This window comes from Corvus kubaryi, unplaced genomic scaffold (genome assembly GCF_017639235.1).
Source record: "Corvus kubaryi isolate FWS band 111438036 unplaced genomic scaffold, C.kubaryi_AGA036_p1.0 37292, whole genome shotgun sequence".
NCBI classification, from domain to species: Eukaryota; Metazoa; Chordata; class Aves; order Passeriformes; family Corvidae; genus Corvus; species Corvus kubaryi.
Genome location: NW_024581091.1, coordinates 2,222,559 through 2,241,895, shown reverse-complemented (window position 1 = coordinate 2,241,895; position 19,337 = coordinate 2,222,559). Strand labels below are relative to the sequence as shown.

The 19,337-nt window shown below is 45.9% G+C and overlaps 1 protein-coding gene and 3 long non-coding RNA genes across 5 annotated transcripts in view; 1 reads left to right on the top strand and 3 right to left on the bottom strand.

Annotated features, from left to right (window-relative positions):
- The window catches only part of LOC121664027, a 20,409-nt gene extending 19,728 nt beyond the window's left edge, over positions 1 to 681 (bottom strand). The window contains exon 1 of the long non-coding RNA XR_006015847.1: positions 548 to 681. This is a non-coding gene — a long non-coding RNA (uncharacterized LOC121664027). The remainder of the gene's footprint in view (positions 1 to 547) is intronic.
- The window catches only part of ANTXR2 (ANTXR cell adhesion molecule 2), a 79,256-nt gene continuing 59,925 nt past the window's right edge, over positions 7 to 19,337 (top strand). For both annotated transcript variants that reach the window (XM_042026985.1, XM_042026984.1), the window contains exons 1-7: positions 7 to 94; positions 659 to 730; positions 3,174 to 3,245; positions 9,068 to 9,149; positions 10,139 to 10,246; positions 10,343 to 10,411; positions 11,248 to 11,328. In XM_042026985.1, coding sequence (XP_041882919.1) covers positions 75 to 94; positions 659 to 730; positions 3,174 to 3,245; positions 9,068 to 9,149; positions 10,139 to 10,246; positions 10,343 to 10,411; positions 11,248 to 11,328 — 504 coding nt within the window. In that variant the 5' untranslated portion in view covers positions 7 to 74. The remainder of the gene's footprint in view (positions 95 to 658; positions 731 to 3,173; positions 3,246 to 9,067; positions 9,150 to 10,138; positions 10,247 to 10,342; positions 10,412 to 11,247; positions 11,329 to 19,337) is intronic.
- Positions 1,224 to 3,146, bottom strand: LOC121664028. Its single transcript, XR_006015848.1, has 4 exons — positions 2,905 to 3,146; positions 2,568 to 2,757; positions 2,376 to 2,463; positions 1,224 to 1,345 (listed from the first exon to the last, which is right to left on the bottom strand). It is a non-coding gene; the product is annotated as an uncharacterized LOC121664028 (long non-coding RNA).
- On the bottom strand, positions 10,397 to 16,302 carry LOC121664029. Its single transcript, XR_006015849.1, has 4 exons — positions 15,933 to 16,302; positions 12,606 to 12,715; positions 11,457 to 11,668; positions 10,397 to 10,897 (listed from the first exon to the last, which is right to left on the bottom strand). It is a non-coding gene; the product is annotated as an uncharacterized LOC121664029 (long non-coding RNA).

The window sequence follows — 19,337 nt, the reverse complement described above, 5'->3', positions numbered from 1 at the left end:
CGCTGCTGCTGCCGCCGCTGCCCGCCGCCGCCGCGCCGGCTGCAGGCGAGCCGTCGTGCCACGGAGCGTTCGATATGTACTTCGTGCTGGACAAGTAAGCGGGGAGGGAGAGGCGGGCGGGGATGGGGGAATCGCCGCCATCGGGGATCGGGGCGGCGGCGGCGCCGCTTTTGTTCGGGCGCTGCGTGGGGCTGAGGGGCCGCGCGCGCGGGGGGCGCGAGGGGCGCTGAGGGGCCGCGCGCGCGGGGGGCGCTGAGGGGAGGCGGCGGGAAACACACCGAGAGGGGCTCGGCAGGAAGTTCGGGAATCCCGCCGGGACCTCGCTGAGGAGATGCGGAGAGGGGCCGCTGGAAGTTCTCCTCCCGGAGGTGCGTTTGCGGCCGGACACGTTGGAAGAGCGAGCGGCGGCAGCATCTGCCACCCGCCCCGGCGCGGCGGCCGCGCTTTTGTGGGGAAGTTCGGCGGCCGCGGTCGCCCTCTTGGCGAGGGGGGAGCGGGGCCCGGGCCGCCTCACCGCGGGATGCGCCACAAATCGCGACAAACTTACCGGCAAGAGCTGGCGGTACCTCAAGATTTTTGGAACAGCGAATATCGTCAGTTTCGCCCCGAAATGTCACCCCAGATCAGGCCGCTGATGTGCTCTGGTTTTCCCTTCTAGGTCTGGGAGCGTGGCGACGAACTGGCGAGAGATATTTAATTTTGTATATCAGCTGACAGAAAGATTTGTGAGGTGCGTGGTGCTGCTTGTGACACCCGAGGTGATGCTGGGGTAATTCTGGGCTGTGTTAAAACCTCCCCCCCCTCCCCCCCGGTCCCCGTGCTTTTGCAAGCTCAGGGGATGTGTTTCACAAACACATTAAAAGTTTGGCTTCTAAGACCCAAATGGCTGGAAAATATTGGAAGATTTTACATTATTTTCTTGTGCCTGGAGCTCAGCAAAAAGGTGACAATACATGTCTTTAAATAGTTGATCTCTTAAATGACTCTCAGATGTGATTTAAAGTTTTCTTTAAACTTGTTTTTCAATATACCATGTGCCTAATTTCTGATGGAGTACTGCTCAAATTCCATGTTTGGAGATCTGTATAAAGAAGCAGTCTGAACACATGTAAACATATGTGTAAATGTATAGTGCAGGTCAAAAGGAAGACAGCAGTGTTAAAGCTCAAACGCAGAGGAAGCCCATGCCATGTAACCAGGGCATTTGTTGTACTTACATGTAATTAACTTTGTTACTGTCAGCGGTGTTGCCGGGCAAGTCCAGCTCCTCTTGAAATAGCTACAAATCCTGGCTGACTGCTCTGTACAAACAGCTGAGGATTGCAGTGCTTTGCTTTAAAAAACCCTACGACAAAATCCAGAATAAACCAAAGTAATCCCCCACCATACACAGGCAGAGATGGTGTGGTAGGTTTTGCTAAGGAAAACTGAGTGCAGAGTGCAGTTGTGATCTTGGCTTGCTAATAAAAGGGTACAATTAGGCTTTTATAACTAAATATTGCTTATTTTTATCTTGTCAAAAGCAAGTCTTCTGTAAACTTACATAAAACTTCTGTCAAGGGGGTGACAGAAACTTTTCAAAGTTGTTTTGTAAGCTCTGGAATTAAAAAAAAAAACAACAAAAAAAACAATGGAAAAAGAGAGCCTGATATCAAAGCAGGACTTCTTTTGGTAGGTGGTAAAACATTTGCCCCCCCTGAGAGGGTGGTGCTTGTTCAGTGGAAATCTTTCAGTTCAGCATCTTCTCCAGCCAAGTGACACTCCCTCTTGCAACACTTGTGTGGAGGTCTGGCTGCATTCCCATCCCAGAGTCCGAGTGCTCACAGAGGAGGCATGGGTGGGCTGGCTTGTGGAGAGAATGGTTTTGTGGGGATCTTGAAGAGAAGTTGTCTAAAACATAGCTTGGAGGCTATTGCACGTGGAGGCGCATCTCCGACAGGGAAGTCTCGCGGTAATAGGTAGGCGGTGATGCAATTACCGGAGGTGGGGATTGCAAGTACTTGGGTTTTTTTGGCAGTTCAAAAGGGTGATAATCCCTTGGTTTCAATTCTGATTTAATTTAGAGCATCTCAGATTTTGGTATGCAGAGCCATTATGGATAGACTGCAAGCCTGGATCTTAAATCCAAGGTCCGTGCAGTTCTGTGCAGACTTGCAGTACTTATATTCCCTTGATGTCAATAATTTTAAGTTGCATCATTGACATCAGTGAACTGAAAACATGGCCATTCAGCTTTACAAGTGTTAAGTCCTTACTAATCTTAACCTGATTAATTAATGCTGATACTCATACACAGTGAATTACAAAGTTATTGAATATATTAAAATTGTGATGAATAAAATTTAAAATCATGTAGGAGAGATGTTACAACTTACCTTGGGAAAGTTCCTGTCTTGGGCCTCCAGAGCATCAGAGCAACTCCTAAGCATTTTCCACTGCTAATTAGATATGATTCCCTGTAACCTTGTGCAAAGAAAGAGGTGACCTTCTTAAAAATAAATTAAAAAAAAAAAGAAAAAAGGATTGAATTCCTTAATAAAATGAATTCATACAACATTGGTTTTTACCATGAGATTTCCTGGATGCTTTTAAGGAAGAAGTTTTCAAGTCTCACAAGTGTCTGGTCAGAGAAACAAAACCAGTCTCACTCTGGAAGAGTCTGCATGCTGCTTTCTCAGGCCTGAGGCAGTCAGTAGGTGCTGGTTCTGTGACTGGGAGGATTTGATAAACAGAGCTGGAAATAGACATTGTGTCATCCTGAAAGAAAAGGGAAAATTGACAGGGTCAGTTTCAAAGATGGGAAATGTGTCTGGTTAGCACCCAAAGGAGCAGGAGGGAACCAAGTGGTTTCCCTGCCTTGGTGTTACACCAGTGGCCCTGACAATTCCAAAGGATGTGCTTTACCTTCTGTGTGTGGGGAGGCCACATCACTGGAGACTAGTCATGTGGGAGAGAGTAATAATTCTGCTACTTTGTTCCCCAAGCATCTGGGTAAGGAGAAGATGGGCAAAACTCCTTTAACTCCTCTCATTTTGTGTTTGTAGTTCAGAAGTACGTTCCTAGGCATCTGGAGGATAAAGATCATGTGAATGAAACCTGAATAAGTGAATGAAATGCTGGGCATCTGTATGTTTCTCTGAAATGTGTTTTTGTCTTCTTTCCCTTTTCTAAAGCCCCAAGATGAGATTGTCGTTTATCGTGTTTTCCACCCAGGCACATGTCATTTTGCCGCTAACTGGAGACAGGTTAGTGCACTGCTTTTTTTAATTTCCTTCCTCCCTCCCTCCCTCTGCCCTTACTGAATCAGAGGAGCAGTAACAGATACAGAACAACAACTGATATCTCTAAGTGGTGGCCAGTCATGAAGCCTCCCTACAGAGCTGATTTAATTTTGTGACCATATCGTTGGATAGCCATAAAAAAGGAAGGAGAGGAATGATGGGAAACAAATCCTTGATGTTAACTCTGCCACTGCTTTGCAGAAAAACCACCAGTAATGTTTTCATCTCTGTGTGACTCTTCATCTCCCTTGGCATAGTGTGAGAATGATTCTTCCATTTGCTTCTGTAAAGCAGCGTCCCTAGAATGGTTATCAGGAGTTTTTTGTGTCTAGGAAAAGCATAAAATGGTAAATAAATGTTTCCCATATTCTCACATAAGGTAAGTATCTTACTTTGTATTTCCTAATCTGGACTTCAGAATCTGTTTTAGACAGTAGGGTTGGTGCCAGTTGAAGGGTGTGAGGTCCTTCTGGCGCTGTGGTGATGTACGGATGCGCCTGAACTTTCACTGGATGGTTTCAAAGGCATTGGAATTCAAGGCTGCTCACTCTGATTTCTAAAGCAAGTAAGGATTAGCAGCTAGGATAGTTTAAGGATGGGTGGGGGGAAACAAGGAGAAGAAACGAGAAGAGAGGAGAGGAGAGGAGAGGAGAGGAGAGGAGAGGAGAGGAGAAGAGAAGAGAAGAGAAGAGAAGAGAAGAGAAGAGAAGAGAGAAGAGAAGAGAAGAGAAGAGAAGAGAAGAGAAGAGAAGAGAAGAGGAATGTTGCAAAAATAGTTACCGAACTCACAGAAATTGGGAAATCGTCTTGTGGAATGAGTGCTCTCAGCGGAGGACAGTGTCAGAGTCCTTTGGTGTCCTCTCAGCCTTTTCAAAACCAACACAACCTCTGCTCTTTCCCTTCTGTCCAGAAGCTACTGCAGTGCACAACCTTCTGGGTTTTGAACACATGGATAAACCATTTAGAATCATTCCACAGAACTGTGGCAGGGTGGAAGTGAGGTGGTCCTTCCTTTCTGCTCTCGTTAGTAGGGTCAGTGCAAAATGTGGTCTGCTGTAGTTGGTTAGTTCTGCTGTGGGTTTGTTTGTTTTAAATACTACATAACAGCAAGTACAAGACTTCCTGAAAAGACCTGCCACTGGTAACAGACACGTGTCATGCTACAGAAATGTAGCTGACATCTGAGACGTCTAAAAACTCAATTCTGAGCCCCTTCTCTTTTAGCATTTAAAAAGTGGTCTGACTTGAGCACAGCCACTTCCCCCCATCCGGACGGCGATATCGGATCTGCTCTCTGTGGGCAGAGACAAGCTTATAAGCCATCTTTCCAGATGGCTTGAGAGGGGTCAGGAAAGGACACTTAAGCCTGTTCTGAGGCCTGCTGAAGTCAATGAGGTCCTTTCTCTCCATTTTAATAGGCCGTCAGTAGCCTGTTCCTTATCAAGCATGAGAGGCAGCACTGATAGCACACAGACCATTTGAAATGCTGGGCAGGGTGCTGGAACCCCGCCACGGGGACACAAGCGTCTTTTTCATTGCCTGTCTGTGGCACGCTTGGAGCCACAGACAGAATCGTGTTTTTTTCAGAACGTCGTGTAAAGCACACAAAGAACCTCTGCAGTTCTAGTGGGTTCCCTTGGGGGACTTGGCTCTAGTTCAGGGCTGGCTGATCTCTTGCGAGTGTGTCAGGGGAAGAGAAGTGCCACCCTTCTTGTTCAGGAGGAATTACAAGGAGAAGGGAGAAGGAGACTGGTAACTGTGACCGTGTGTACATAGGTAAGGACGGATAGATACAGTTGGAGCAGCTGTCCTTTTAAATACTAAAGAGGTCAACAGAGGAAAAATACTGAGACTGCCTGGCCCCCGTTGTTCCCAAGAGAAGATAAGGACACTAAGCGCAGTGCAGTTCTGGGGATGGGTGTTTGTGGGGGTGATTATGGGATATTATGGCCTTGGTTTGTTACGTGCACTTTGGACTTGCAGGCATGTTTTCGCCCTGGCTTACCTGCTAATTCCCAAGTGTCAGGAAACCACTATTTCTTCCCAGCAGTTAGATCAAAGTAGGGCAGTATTTTTTGTTTGGAAAGCCTTAGCCTTCTGATTGTTTGGGCAAAGTTCTTGCTGGGTTTACTGCACAATAAAGCTGTGGATATAAAGAAGGCCACAGAATAGTGCCGAAGCCCCCAAATTGCCAAATATTTTTTGAGTGTGAACAGTGCTCTGTGACTAACTCTGGAAAGAGAAGTCATTGTTAATCACGGTACACACAGTGCTATAATAAATCCATAGACTAACAACAACACCCAGATGGAAAAGCCTTCTCACGATGGTTTAAGCCCATTTGAAACACACACGTTCATGAAGTTCAGCTGGAAACTGTGCAATAAGTGGTAAACAAAGATTGGTGCTCTCACCTTTGGGGCTCAGTGTTGGAAAGCAAGGGGTTTGGGACAGTGGATACACTCAGGAATACCATCCAGCTGGCACGATGTTGCCTTTGTTCTCTTTTGGCCAGCAGCAGTCCAGGCTTCTGTGAGCCTGCTTTGGCAGCACTGAACGGTGCCCGTGGCCAGGACGAGCCCTGCTGGCTCTGCCTGGGTGAAACTCCCGCCAGAGATAAAGAGATTGTGTTAGTGAAGGTGGAAAAGTAGGATGCTTGAGTACCTGGTACATGACCAACTGTACCGTCCTTGTCCCTAGTCCGGCAGTGCACTTACTGCTCCTGGTTTCACAGGGATGTGCAAGACATGGATGCGCTTGGAGGCTCAGTCACGTGAGCTCCCCCTGCTACCTGTTGGGTCCAAAACAGCTTGCCAAAACAGACTCATCTGCAGAGAGTGCGTTCTGCTGGGTGTATCAAGTATAGCAGAGTTGGCCATTGATGTGGTTTCCATCTGGAGCCTGTGCAGGAGGCCTCAAGTTTGAAGCAGAGTAATTACTATAATTGAACCAACCCTCTGTAGTATTTAAAAGGCCCAGAAAGCATGAGCCTGCTCCAAATGGCGCATCTGAGGAGGCTCGTGCAGGGTTTCCTTTCACCAGTACGACAGCTCGCCTTGTCAGGGATGCAGCCATCCCTTTTTGTCAAAGAACACTTCCCCTCTTGGTTTCACTGACACGTCGGTGTGTTTTCCTGTTTACTGTACGGCCTTCTTAGCAGTAAACCCCGAGTACCTGTTTCGTTTGCCTTCGTTTGTTAGAGATGAGCCCGTTGCCCTGCAGCACCCAGCCACATTTCTCACTATAAATACATGCTCAGTGAGAGCCACCATCTCCTGCCAGCACTCGTATGCTCAACACTCTGAGATAATTCAAGATTCCAGCACTTCAGTAGGTGGAATGCACCACGGGAAAGACATACAGGATACTGTCCCCCACCCAGAGGAGCTAAGAACACCCGTTCTGGAATCTGTGTGGATATTAACAGCTGTGTTTGCCTGGCTGCTGCTGGAAGAGCTGTCTGAGGCAGTTACACAGCTTAGAGAGAGAACAGACGGGGTAGCTATTAAAAATTAGTTGTGCCTGTGCTAAAACACAGAAATGGGCTGCAGCACATATGCTGAGTGGGGAAAAGATATTAAATTTGCACTTATTCAGCCCAAACACAGACAGGCTGCGAGTTGCTGATTCTGTTTTGCCTCTTCCACCTCCCTCCCTTTTCTGACTTACACCACAAAGCCAGTGGCCCTCAGCCTTTGTTAGTATTCCTCAGCTGTGCTGTGAGATGTCCAGGCATCCAAGCTGAGGGCAGGGCTCTGCTGTCAGGGTACAGATGAGTTATAAAACCAGAACTTCCCTGGGGATTTCCATGGCTACCAAAAAGCCTTACAGAAACTAGAGAAAGGGAAGTTGTGAGAGCACTGGGGAGCAGGAACGGGGGTCCTGAGTGCTGTGGCTGGTTGACTGCCGAGTCCCATTATCGGGACAGCGCAGGCAGGCACGAACCCCCGTGCCCAGCCTCCAAACCAGCCAGGGGTGGGTTTTAGTGTGATGGAGCTCACCTCTCCTGCTGGTTCTGGGGCCCCAAGTCCTGCATCCACACTGGCCTTCTGACATCTGGACCAGGACCCGCTTGCACTTGACCAGCTTGGAGAACGCGTGGAGCGAGTTCACATCTGGCTGCATCTGTCTAGGTCTGTCTAGTGCAGCTGTGCCCTGAGGGCAAGAGATGGTGCCTGATTAAATACAGCTAAAAAAACTCATGCTACCAAAGATTTTCCTGGAACCCCTTGTAGGCAGAGGCCTGGCAACACCAGAGATTGCTGTGTGACCGGGTCACAAGACATTGCAGATAAATAAAACCGAACTGATTGTACAAAAGCTATTTTTGCAAAATGAAATCTGTTTCAGAAAACTGGGACTTGAGTTGCTGCTTATTTCTTGGCAGCAGAGCACTAACGCCTGTGATGTGCTGCCACTCATTTCTGGCAAGCACCAACTCTGTGGTTTATAATCTGCGTTCGTACATGATCACTTGCAAGTTGTTTCTATAGATGCTGAATGTAAAATATTTGGATCAAACAGATTGTATTATCTTACATAACTTGTTCCCTTCCATACATTCAATGCCACATTTCTCTTTTACTCCCTCCTCTCCCTGATTGTCTCAGTGGATCCTGTGATGGGGAGCTTATTCCAGCTATGGATTGTACTTTGGAACAGAGCTGCTAAACATAGAGGAAGCCCATCCGTGGAACAAATGACGAGTGGGTGGCGTTCAGGCAGTGTGGCATATGCATTCTTTCTCATTTGGTCTGGGCTAAGGAAAGCTTTCACGCATCCCGCGATGTATTTTCCCTCCATCTCCTCACCCCTGCTGGGTTCCTCTTTCTCACCTAGATTTGTCACAGTGTTCTATATATTCTGGCCCAAATTTTGCCCCTTCTTAGTTTTTGCTTATCCTTTCCTAGCATGACTTTCCATGGACTTTGCTGAAACTGTGCTTGCAGAAGACTGAAGGCCCTCCAGATTTGATTCTTTCAGTAGTCTCTCTGCCTTTGTTCCCCTCACTTGTGCTGTTTTCACTGGAAATAATTCCTGTGGTGCTGTCTATCGACTTCTTCCCTTTCATCCCCATAGTTAATGAGCACCTTATAGATAGATCTGCTGTACTGCTCATGAGAAATCATGGTGCAGATGTATTCTCCTGTTAAATCTAAGTGAGCTGTGGATCTGTGTGGGATGTCTTATGAAAGGTCACACGAAAAGGTAGTGACAGTAAAAAATTAAAAACTACCCTCAATCCTGCTCTTTTCCCATGGGCACAAAAGGTGTCTTGCAAATGCTGCCTTTGCCTATTGATATTTTCTTCAGGGCAAAGGTTTTAATTGTTGCAGTTCAGTTCTACGTGGTTAAATTCCTGCATATTGGCCTGGAAGATTCTGTTGAAATAGAACTGCTGTTTTTGGGGATTTCTTTGATTGCGGTGTGATTGGAAGCAAAGTTGGTTTAAAGTAACAAAATAGACCTAATGTAACAGAATTTCCACTGGGCTGTGTAATGCTGAGGTTTTACCGCCTCTTTGCAACGTCTGCTCCACCTGAACATTTTCTTTGATTCCAGCTTTTTGACTCACTGAAGCATATTGCATTAGATAGGTCTGAAATACCTGTTCACACAGCGCCACTTCTGTCATGAATACACAGTCTGCCTCCATGTGGGATGCTAGCTAAAGGCTCTAATTTACAGCTTTTCATTTCAGTTCTCCTTGAGGACAAATACTTTTTTTCAATTGATAAATTACACCCTTTCCCCTCTTCAGGTCACACTTGTTTTTTTGTTTGCAGAGAGAAAATCAAGAAAGGTCTTAAGGATCTGGAGGAGGTGGTACCAGCAGGTGAGACATACATACATGAAGGACTAAAACAGGTAGGTTTTACTCGTCTTCTTGCAATCAACACATCCTCTGTTCTCACCCTTTGGGTAACAACCTGTAACATAAATGGATTGATTGTACACCTCAGTCTGTTACGCTCAAATCTTTCTGGTTGCCTAAGTGGTCCCAGGGTTGCCCAGACACTCTGCAAATCCCATGCAGAAGATGATGAGCCATCACAGCAATTTGCCATATGGAATTTCTCTGACTTGCTCCTTCTCACAGAGCACGGATCTGTGTCGTGGATCTCAGAGCTCACCCAGCATCCCAGTGTCATCGTAAATAATCACATGCAGCTCGGTAGGGCTGCAGGGCTTGTGGTGCCTTCCAGAGCGCTCTCCTTGGGGAGAGTTTACCGCACCGAGCAGCGTTTGCGAGACAAACGCTCTTCATTTTGCACTGTCTTAATTACGGAGCTCCCAGCTGCTTATATTTTCTTAGTTCAAGTAATGCAGTTTTGGTGAAAGCCCTGGCCCTGAAGGTGAGGGTGTAAGCTTTCACTGTTACAGACGAATCAGTTCTTCCTCTATGGCTGTAGAGCCACATTCGTAGCCAGGACCTGTGCACTGAAAAGCTGGGCAAAGAGAATTTTGTTGCTGTTTTAAGAAAAAAAAATAGTTTTAAGTCATTCTTTTTATATCTTGGAACCTACTGACTGTGTTTGAAATCTGGGAGATAGCAAAGGAAATCCTAACAGTGGATTTGAAGAGATGTGTCCTGGAAGAGCTGCATGTTGGCAAGGGTTGACGGCTCAGTGACCCCAGTGCTTTGGAGATGGGCTCAATGGTGGCTGGAAAGGACTGATGAGGGATTTCCCTGCTGGTAGTGAGTTCAAGGGAGTCAGAGGATTGTCAGGAGAGAGAGGCTTGAGGTGAGGATGAGGCTGTTACTTCAGATGTTGTATTAGATGCTTAGAAGATGCATCACGGTTAAAAGTTTAGGTGTGGTTTTCAGGTGGATAATTTTTTTTTGTTGTTTTCAGGCCAATGTGCAAATTGCGCAGCAAGGGGCCTCGAGGTTCTCTAGTATCATCATTGCACTGACCGATGGCAAGCTGGACGGTCAGATTCCCTTGTATGCAGAGAAGGAGGTGAGCATGAGCTGGAAATACGTCATGCTCTGCAGAGTTTGGGTGCTGCCTGTTGAATAAATAAAATGCTTATTTCTCTGTTCTATGATGCCACAGGCAAGGAAATCCAGAGAGCTTGGAGCGAGAGTTTACTGTGTTGGTGTCCAGGATTTTGAACAAGAACAGGTAAGAATAAGAACATTACTATTTTAGAGTCCTGGGCAGTACCTGAACCCAGGGTTTTGCAGAGTTAATGTTAAGTAGTATGGAAATTTAATTTTACTTACATTAGGCAGTGTAATGTCTTCTCTGGCTCAGGAAACACGCTCAGATGTGTATGTAGACATAAACAGAACGTGTTGGTGTCGTGCTCACTGCCAAGGAGACCCATTGGAAGTCCCCTTGTTAACTGGGAGCTGCCAACAGAGAGGGTGCAGGCAAGCCCCTCTCATTCGAATGGCAACCAGGTCAGGGTACTGACCACATGAACAGAGCAGCTGTAGACAAGATTCCAGCAGTGCATATGCAACAGTCTTGGGATAAGGAAAAGAGCACGGGCTTCATGGCCTTCATTGAAAAGCTCTTCCAGAGTTGCTGTGTCCCAGTGAAGGCTGTAGCTACTGCTGTTCGGTCAAAGTGGCTTTAATGGAGAGGTACACAAAAGGCTCCTTCCTGCAGAAGATGCAGAGAAAGGGTTTTTAGTGAAAGGCAGAGCAAACAGGGAAGGTAATTCTGGACAGAGGTACAAAATCACTGCCAAGATACAGGCCCTGAAAGGTTTCTTCAGTGTGATGTTTGCCACGATGATTAGCCACCATTTTGTTAGCTGCAGTCAGCTGTGGTATATCCTCCAGTTCAGAAAACTCTTAGTTAGCTGTGAGAGAGCTCTAAAGTTTCCTTCTCTTTGCAGAGTTGATGAGGGTTGCTTTTAGACATCCATTTAAATTTTAAGGGTGTAAAGCAGCATGATGAATTTAGTTTGCCAGATGATTCACGTGTTTGCTTGCATTTTCTCTCCAAAGCTGGAAAGAATTGCTGACGTGAAAGAGCAAGTCTTCCCTGTCACTGGAGGATTCCAAGCACTTAAGGGGATAATCAATTCTGTGAGTACCAGGCAATAAGTTTTACATTTCCTCAAGATTAGAGCATAGTCTCCAGTCCCACTTCCTTTTCTAGGCAGAACTGGTTCCTAAGGCAGTAGTTGCAGTAGATGAAGTTCCCTCCCCCTTACCTTAGAGATGCAGTTCTGTAAATCAGCACTGCTTGTGCCTCCTGCAGTTATTCATGCTCAGACCTCGTGTGGAATTTGAGGAGTCCTCACGAGGAGAGGGGTGTTCGTGTGGGAAGTGCGGCGGATGCTCTGATGAATGGCTGCTTTGGGTTTAGTCCGGAAAAAATGGAGACTGTTAACTCTGGGCGAGTTGAGAACAACTCGTTAAAATCCTGGGGAATAAGTGCAATTTAGGAATTAGCTGAATCTTTACATACAGAGAGGAGTGTTTTAAATCCATGACTTTAACCACTTGTTCTCCCAGTAAGTGGTAAAGCTCAGTTCCACTTGCCAGCATGGCATGAGAAACTCCCATTGGTGAGATGAGGCCATTCAGCCAATTGCTGTGGTTTGCGGGAAGGGATCGAAGAGAAACATTTTGGTTGTGATCAGTGGCTTAACACTGTTTCAGCTGTGTGTTAAGACACCTGTGGTTGTGGACACAAAATTGACTTGTCTCATTTTAGACTGAAGGCTGTGTCTTTTATGCGAGGTTAACAGTGCTGCTGCTGCTGCAGGTAGGCAGCACAGTGCAAACAGGCTTACTGGCAGAAGTAAAGTCAAAAGCAATAATGAAATCCTTTTTCTGAGAGAGAGCCCACTATCATTCATTTCCCTTTCCTTTTCCTTTTTTAAACAACAAAAGGATACTACTCACATACAGGATGCTACACAGTCATGAATTTATCACTTCCCTCGAGCAGTGTGGTTTTTGTGAATGCTGTAATGCAACAACTTATTTTCCTTCTTGTTACTTAAGATAAATGTAGTTTCAGAATCTTCCTTGCACTCTCTAAAGACAGGCAAGCAATCTTTTGATGCATTGACATTTATTCTCCTGAGAAGACAACGCAGCCCATGTGGTACTGCCTAAAACCTTTACTATTTAAAATCTCATTCTATGCCATTTGAAAGACTTAGAGAACTCAGCTATGCTGCTGGTGCAAATGTTAGAGGTGCCAGTGCTGGGCTTTTTTATAAGAGCCAAACGTTTAACCCCAGCTGATGACGTTATGTTTCCGAGGATACTGCTTTTAAAATAAGTATGTCAGGGATAGAGGAGTAAAGACATTTGCGTTCGGCGTTTTCCCTCCAGTGAGGGTCACTGACCTGCAGATGGGCACCTTCTGAGGGATCAGGTCTCCCCACTCTTCTTGTCCTTTGAGGAAGCAGCAGAAGTGCGGTTGCTTGAGGTTTCTGAGGAGCTCGACTTGAAGAGTCTGTCATTCAAACACATGGAAGGTTAGCATAAGCTGTAGGGTGTCCCACTACCCGCATTCTCAGCCAAAGTGTTTTTGGGCAGTCTCTGGATAGTGGCAGTGCCAGCCTGCCGCTCCTATACCTCCCAGGAACTTTAAAGCACCTTCACTTCTGTGTCAGCAGGGAGGGAAGCTTTTCTGATAAGATAGGGCAGATGGTGTTTGCACAAGCCTCAATCCAGCTTCTTCTGGCACTTACAAAAAACCCGGCTGTAAGATTGGTCATACCATAGCTATAGAACAGGACCAGACACACGGAATGGAAATGCATTGTTTCAAGGTAACAGCTTAGCAGGGACAGAAGAAGCAAACTGATGTACACTGTTCTACAGCTAGATGCAAGGTCCGCTTCTGCAGACTGAGCTCCTGAGTTGGTTCAGGGTTTATTTACAGCCTGGACACTGGGCTTTTACCACAGAGCATGGATGGAAGTATCCATAAGTAGGGTTTCTGGCTGGTTTGGATTTTGTGTGTGTGGGTTTTTTTTCTAATGCATGTGTGGTGGCGGTATTAATAGGATATTATGACATGTTGTAGTTAATATTCAGTTTTCTTTGCAGGGGTTTTGAATGATTGTGACAATTTGTTCTTATAACATTATAGCACTGATAAGTAGATCTAATTGAACATGAAATAGTCACAGTTTTCCTTTTTAGTCACTATTATAAATTAATTTCAGTTTGCAAGTTAGCTAGAGAATACAGACTCAGAGACACTGATCTAAAGGGGAAAGCTGATTTCGAGCCAGAGGAAAAGGAGGTATGTCGCAAACATGCAGCAGTATTGCTCAAAGTACAGAGTCAAAGGCGCAGTTGTGAAACCCTCCGTGAATGTTGTTGAACAATTTCTGTTCAGAAAAACATTGTCTTCAGAAATGGCAGCAACCCAGCAGTTAAAACCCCTGAGCAAAACTACAACCCAGAACTGCTGAGTAGGAATGATGCAGGAGCCTCTACTACATTGATATCTCCAGATATGAGAGACTATTTGGCTGCTATCCTGTTATACTTATACTGTATTCCAGGAGAGCTGATTCCAGTTAATCTACGTTTGTTAGTGGTAATAAAAAAAAAGTGATGGGCTTTAGCACAGAGTATCTGTAGTACCTGATGAATCATCCAAGTACCTGCTCCTGCAATTGCTTTCAGTATAAGCAACTATTCTAATTTATTTTCTCTGGACAGATACACAAAGTCTGTTTAATCATGACCAGGGATTAACATTCAAGACAGTCAAGATGAACATTTAGAGTAACCCTGGGTTACATGCCAGAGAGCTCGCACCATGTTTTCACATTAGTTCTGACGAAATCCCAGAGAAGGGAGAAGGGTTGAAGCACCTCCATGCCGTTGTGTTTCTGCTGAATAACATCCTCTACCAGTTCTAAAACTCTGTGCAGACCCGTGAAGAGGGGGCTGCTTTGCGAAGTTTCCTGCTCTCCAGCATTGCTCATACCTAGCTTACAAAGTCATAACTAAACAGCATTGTCAGGGTGAATAAATCTGAGAAAAACTCTAGAGCTTAAAAGCAAAACGCTGAAGGCAAGTTGCTGCACTCTCAGGAACAGTTACTGATGGGGTTTGGCTGATTATTACACGGAGTGTAGTCTTGTGAGCCAGCCAGGACAGAGTGAAGGCTTTGGGAGGGCACAATTTCTGTCAGCATGCAGCAGATCAGTACTAGATAAGAAAATGAAACCCTTAATTAAACACAGGTCCTGCTGATTCGTGAGTGAAAGTTGTCTGGTTGTCTCTGCAGGCAGAATTGGACAAGGCTGGTACCTTGAAAAGTTACATTAAGGGAGTTCACTTTAGTAACATTATTAGAGTGTGTGACAGCTCTAAGTAGACAAACACATTTTTATACTAAAGTAAGTTGACAGCGCTTAATACAGGAAGTTAAAATATATTTTGTTCTTAGGAAATGCCACAAAAACTTATCAGATAAAGCTACAGGAACGGAGACATGCAGACCTTTAGAGGAAGTTGTCAGTTCAAAAAAGGATCAGCAAAAAGTTGTTTTATCTTTCAGTGTTACAAAATTTCTTAAAATTTCTGCCTGGAAAGGACTAGAAATATAATTGCTAAAATCTCCTTCTGCTTGTTCATTTTATGGGTGCTCAGGGGTTTTTTGCTCATTTTACATGGGAAACCCATTGTTAGACATAATGGACCAAAAAAAAAAAAAAAAAAAGAATAGATCAAATCATGTGAACTGAGTAGTTGCACTAGCCAGAACATTGTAAATTGAAGCAAAATTCTCTCCAAGCTGGCTGAGCCTCTTGGGGAAAAACCCTAACGCTTAGCATAAAGCTGTCAACTTGTCCAGGAAAAGTCGCGAACTGGGATTCTTAAGGATCTGCCTCCTGGGGAAGGGGTGACCAGGGGAGAGGAGACCTCAGGGTTTGCAGGATGCAAACTCCCAGGCTGACATGGACTTACTTAGACCCATCCAAAGAGTGCAGCTGGGACCAGTGAGGCTAAACAAAGGATTAAATGCGCACAAGGTCCTTAAAAAAAGCGTAGATTCACCCAGTATCAGACTCTGGCCAAAGGAGTATAAGCAGGGAGTGCTGTAAAAATATAAATTCTCTGCTGTGTAAGTATAAATTCTCTCCAGTAAAACTCTGTGGGTAATAGAGGGAAGTCTGCTCTTGTTGCAAAAAGCAGTCCAGTGAAGGGTATCTATGGCATATCCTGGGGGTTTCCATGTCAGCTGGATGGTTCCTGTGTCACTCGCTGTGCATGGCAATGCATTGCTCCTTTGGAGTTACATGGCTTGGTGACAGCCAGTGCAGCAGGGCCCGCAGGGAGCCGCTGCACAAACCGTGCATGGCAGCGGCACGCTCAGCCGCTGCCGGTACCTCACGGAGTCACCTCTCATCTGGAGCGTGGTGACACTCACTGTCACCACTCCTGTGCCCTGGTGCTCAGCATAGAGAGGGGAGTGGGGCCCGTAGGCTGCTGACAAGACTTGGTGACGAGCAGACCTGTCCCTGTTTGCCTTACTAACACCAAGAAGTCAGCAGGGAGGAAAGCCCCCGAACTGTGTTGGACAGCCAGTTGGTGCCCAAGCAGGGACAAAACTAAAGCCTAGCAAGGGGGAGTCAGTTTTGTTGAGGTAGGCAAGAGCTATTCATATGAGGAACAATTTTAGCCTTTATGTTTATAAAACTTACTGCAGTGGCTTCCCAAAGATGTGCTCCAGCCTCTCTCCATGAATCTGATGCCTTCTGCTCCAGCTGTGCTGTCAGCAGCACTTCCTCAGGCTGACCTGGGTTTGGCACTGGGGGAGGGTGAATTACCGAACTCACATGAGTCCAACAGCATCACCCGCTGGTACCTGCTATAAGGCAACAGAATTTGTGTTTATGGAGGGTGGAAAACTTCCCTACTGCCACAATAGTGCTCGAAGGTTAGACACTGGAGAACGCTGCTGGTTCCACGTCTCCAACGTGAGTGCTTACCAAGCTCCGCTGTACGAACCCTGCTGTCTCAGGGGCCAGGTTGCAGCTTGGGTACTGAGCAGCAATCGGGGACTACATGATTTTCAAGTAATCCCTACTTCTGTCCAGCCTGCACAGCACCCTCGAGCTAGGCTGCCTCCCTACGCTTCCTTGGGCAGTGTGCTCAGCCTGCTCTCTCCCTTTCCCTAAGTGCTGTCCCTCCTCTGCAGATAAAGGGGGGTCAGCCAGCTGACTGTGTGTGGTTAAGATTTTTCAAGGCCAAAATCAGCTTAAACGGTTCATTATCAATTATACATCAACTTAATTGGATCATTTCCTGTAGGAAGAAAATATGGTCGGTTTATGCACTGGGAATCCAGGAAGCAAACTATTAGACATTTAAGGAGGTGGGGGGAGGAGAAATGCAGCAAGTTATCATTAAAAGAATTATTCTGATTAAATCAGTCATCTTCTTTAATCCCCTTGGACGGTCTAATCTTCGAGCTGCACTGGGTGCAAGGTTCAGAACTAACACTGTGCTATGTTTTCCATGTGATTGAGACTGAGGAGATAGTTTTGGGAATTACTGCATGTAGTTGTTAAAAGGAATCAATGGCCTGGAATAGAATGCTTTCTGCTCTACCCTTCACTGCCGTGCAGCCCTTAATTTGACATTCTCTGACATATTACAAACCACATAATGTTCTCCTGGAGCACAGTGAGCTTGATAAGCCAGCACCGGCACTGACACGGCTCCGGTTAGTGTGAGCGTGCCTGTACCCTGTGATTGGGATGGGACTTGTCAGCCAGCCCTGCATGGCTGGCAGCTCTCTTACATAAGGGATGCTGTACAACTTGGTCCAAAGGAAGCAGTCACAGGTCCAAATGAAATCCAGTGTTTCCTTAGTGAGAAGTTTCTTTGAGACAGATTTTTTCTTACTAATTAGAAAAAAGAAATTGCCCGAACAACTTTTTTCCTGTTATGGAAAGTAACAGTTTGTCTTGATTCCTAGTTACATTACTTGGTAAGTAATGAGTTTAGGGTTGTTTTTAGTAATTTGGGGGTAAAGGTTCTGATGCTGTTAAAATACGCATCTCATGACCCGCAGTTTTGTCATCTCCATTTGCTTTCCTCAGTGGCTGCCAATGAGGTGCTGCTCAGCCTTGGTGTAATTAGAATATTCTCACTAACCTAACGCCGCGCCAGGCTTCTCTCGGGTGGTGATTTTATGCAAGACCATATGTCTCAGGGATTTTTTTCACTTAGATAGGGGACAGGGTAGCAGCCTTCCCCTTCCCCTCCCGCTTTGTCCACGGCACTGCCGAGCAGCATCAGGGAGCAGGCTGGCCTTGGCAGCAAGGTGTAGTCACGAGCACAGATGTTTGGCAGCAGAGAAAGGTAGGACCCATTAGACATTAACTGCTGCGGTTCCTGCTCTGACTTCGTGGGAGAGAAGCACCAAAACGGTGTTTCCTTGAAAAGCATGTGCTTCATTCCAAGTCACCCTGAATTGATTGTCTTCTGTCTAGTGTGAGGTGGTCCTGCTGCCTCATGGCTTTCCACACAGATTGGCACTGGGGAAATAAATGACAGAGCTTGCTTGAACACAGCAGAGGCATGTGATGTGAAACCAACACTAGAAAGAACGAAAGGCTTCGCTTTGGAAACAGTTAATTTCAGGGAGTTCAAACATTAATTCCTGTATGGACAGGTTGGCATGTTCAGAGCCCAAGGTGGGCTGTGAAGGTGCTTCTCACTTAAAAAGTCTGATTAAGGTTACTCGAGTGCAATCACAGAAATCAAGAGCTCTATTTATTTTCTCTTGTAACCTACTCCACGTGTTTTTTTTGTTAAAGCTTAATTCTAACACACTATTAGGGTGCACAAGTCATATTTAGGTAAAGAAAGCAACAGCTCGTGAATGAGAAACCTGTAACAATGCCAGCCTACATACACCTTAAATTCTTCATCACCCTGATTTCACACATGTTCACTTTACATGCCATAAGAGTCACTGAACTCAGCACAAAAAATCCTGCTTGATGCACAGTCAGCATTTCATTCTCTAGAACAAAACCAGTGAGTCCAGTGAACCACTTAAACACCTCCTGCTTTACTTCTGTTTCCTTTTAACTGTCTTAGCAATAGTGGGGAAAAAAAAAAAGTTTTGAGTTAAAAAGAAAAAAAGGAAGCAAGCTGCCAGTAGTATTTCTAAGTGACTCATAGAAAAACAAACCCATATGGAAACATGGGGTAAGCCCAGTCCTGATTCAGCCAGTTGGGAGGAATAAAGCAGAATAGTTTTAGGAACTCAACCAAGCGCTTGGGTGAGCTCAGCTGGACACAGCTAACCCAGCACCAGCACAACGCTGCCTTCATCACCCATTCCTCCAAGGAGCTCCACAACTCCAAGCTGGGATGGGGCTCCAGAAGGCATTAACTCAGCAGAGAATGGCCTTGCTCAAGAGCAGTGTTCTGTAGGCTGGGACAACTTTCCACAGCTCTGATCTGGGCTCCTGGATCCCACCTGCATGCCCTGCTCCACCTGTGTACACAGGAGCCCTGGTGTTGCCTACCATTTAAATAGCTGCCCCCCACAGCCAGTGGCATTCTGAGCAGCTAAACCAGAAGCCCAAAGGTGCAGGCAGTGCCTCATCAAGAAAAGGTCCATAGCTGGCAGTCATCAAGGCTTTGCCTGCATGCGAAGCACAGAATGCTCAAGGTAGATTTAAACACTCTTTGTGTTATCAGGGCCCTCTCAGACCTCACCTTCCATTCCTGCTTCCCGCTTGCCGTAAGTTTATCACACTGAACATCCGTGTATTGCAGTGACAAGTACATGAGCGTGCTTACCATTGTGTCTTGAAACACATATCCTGATGAGAGATGCAGCTCTTGACGAGGCTGGTTTTGTGGTTCCCTGAGGGAGGAGCTTGGCACAGTACAAGAGGAAAGCACACCCTCATGGTATGTCACACCATCAGCAGTGTTTAGTTTCTAGCTCTGTTTTCCTTGAGGTTACAGTTTTGCTCACCAGCTGTTCCGTTTGTAGCATTCCTAGAGAAAATTAGAGACCCCACATTTGGGAGGGAGAGAGGAAAGAAAAGGAGTCTCCACAGAAAAGCTACTGCCTGCAG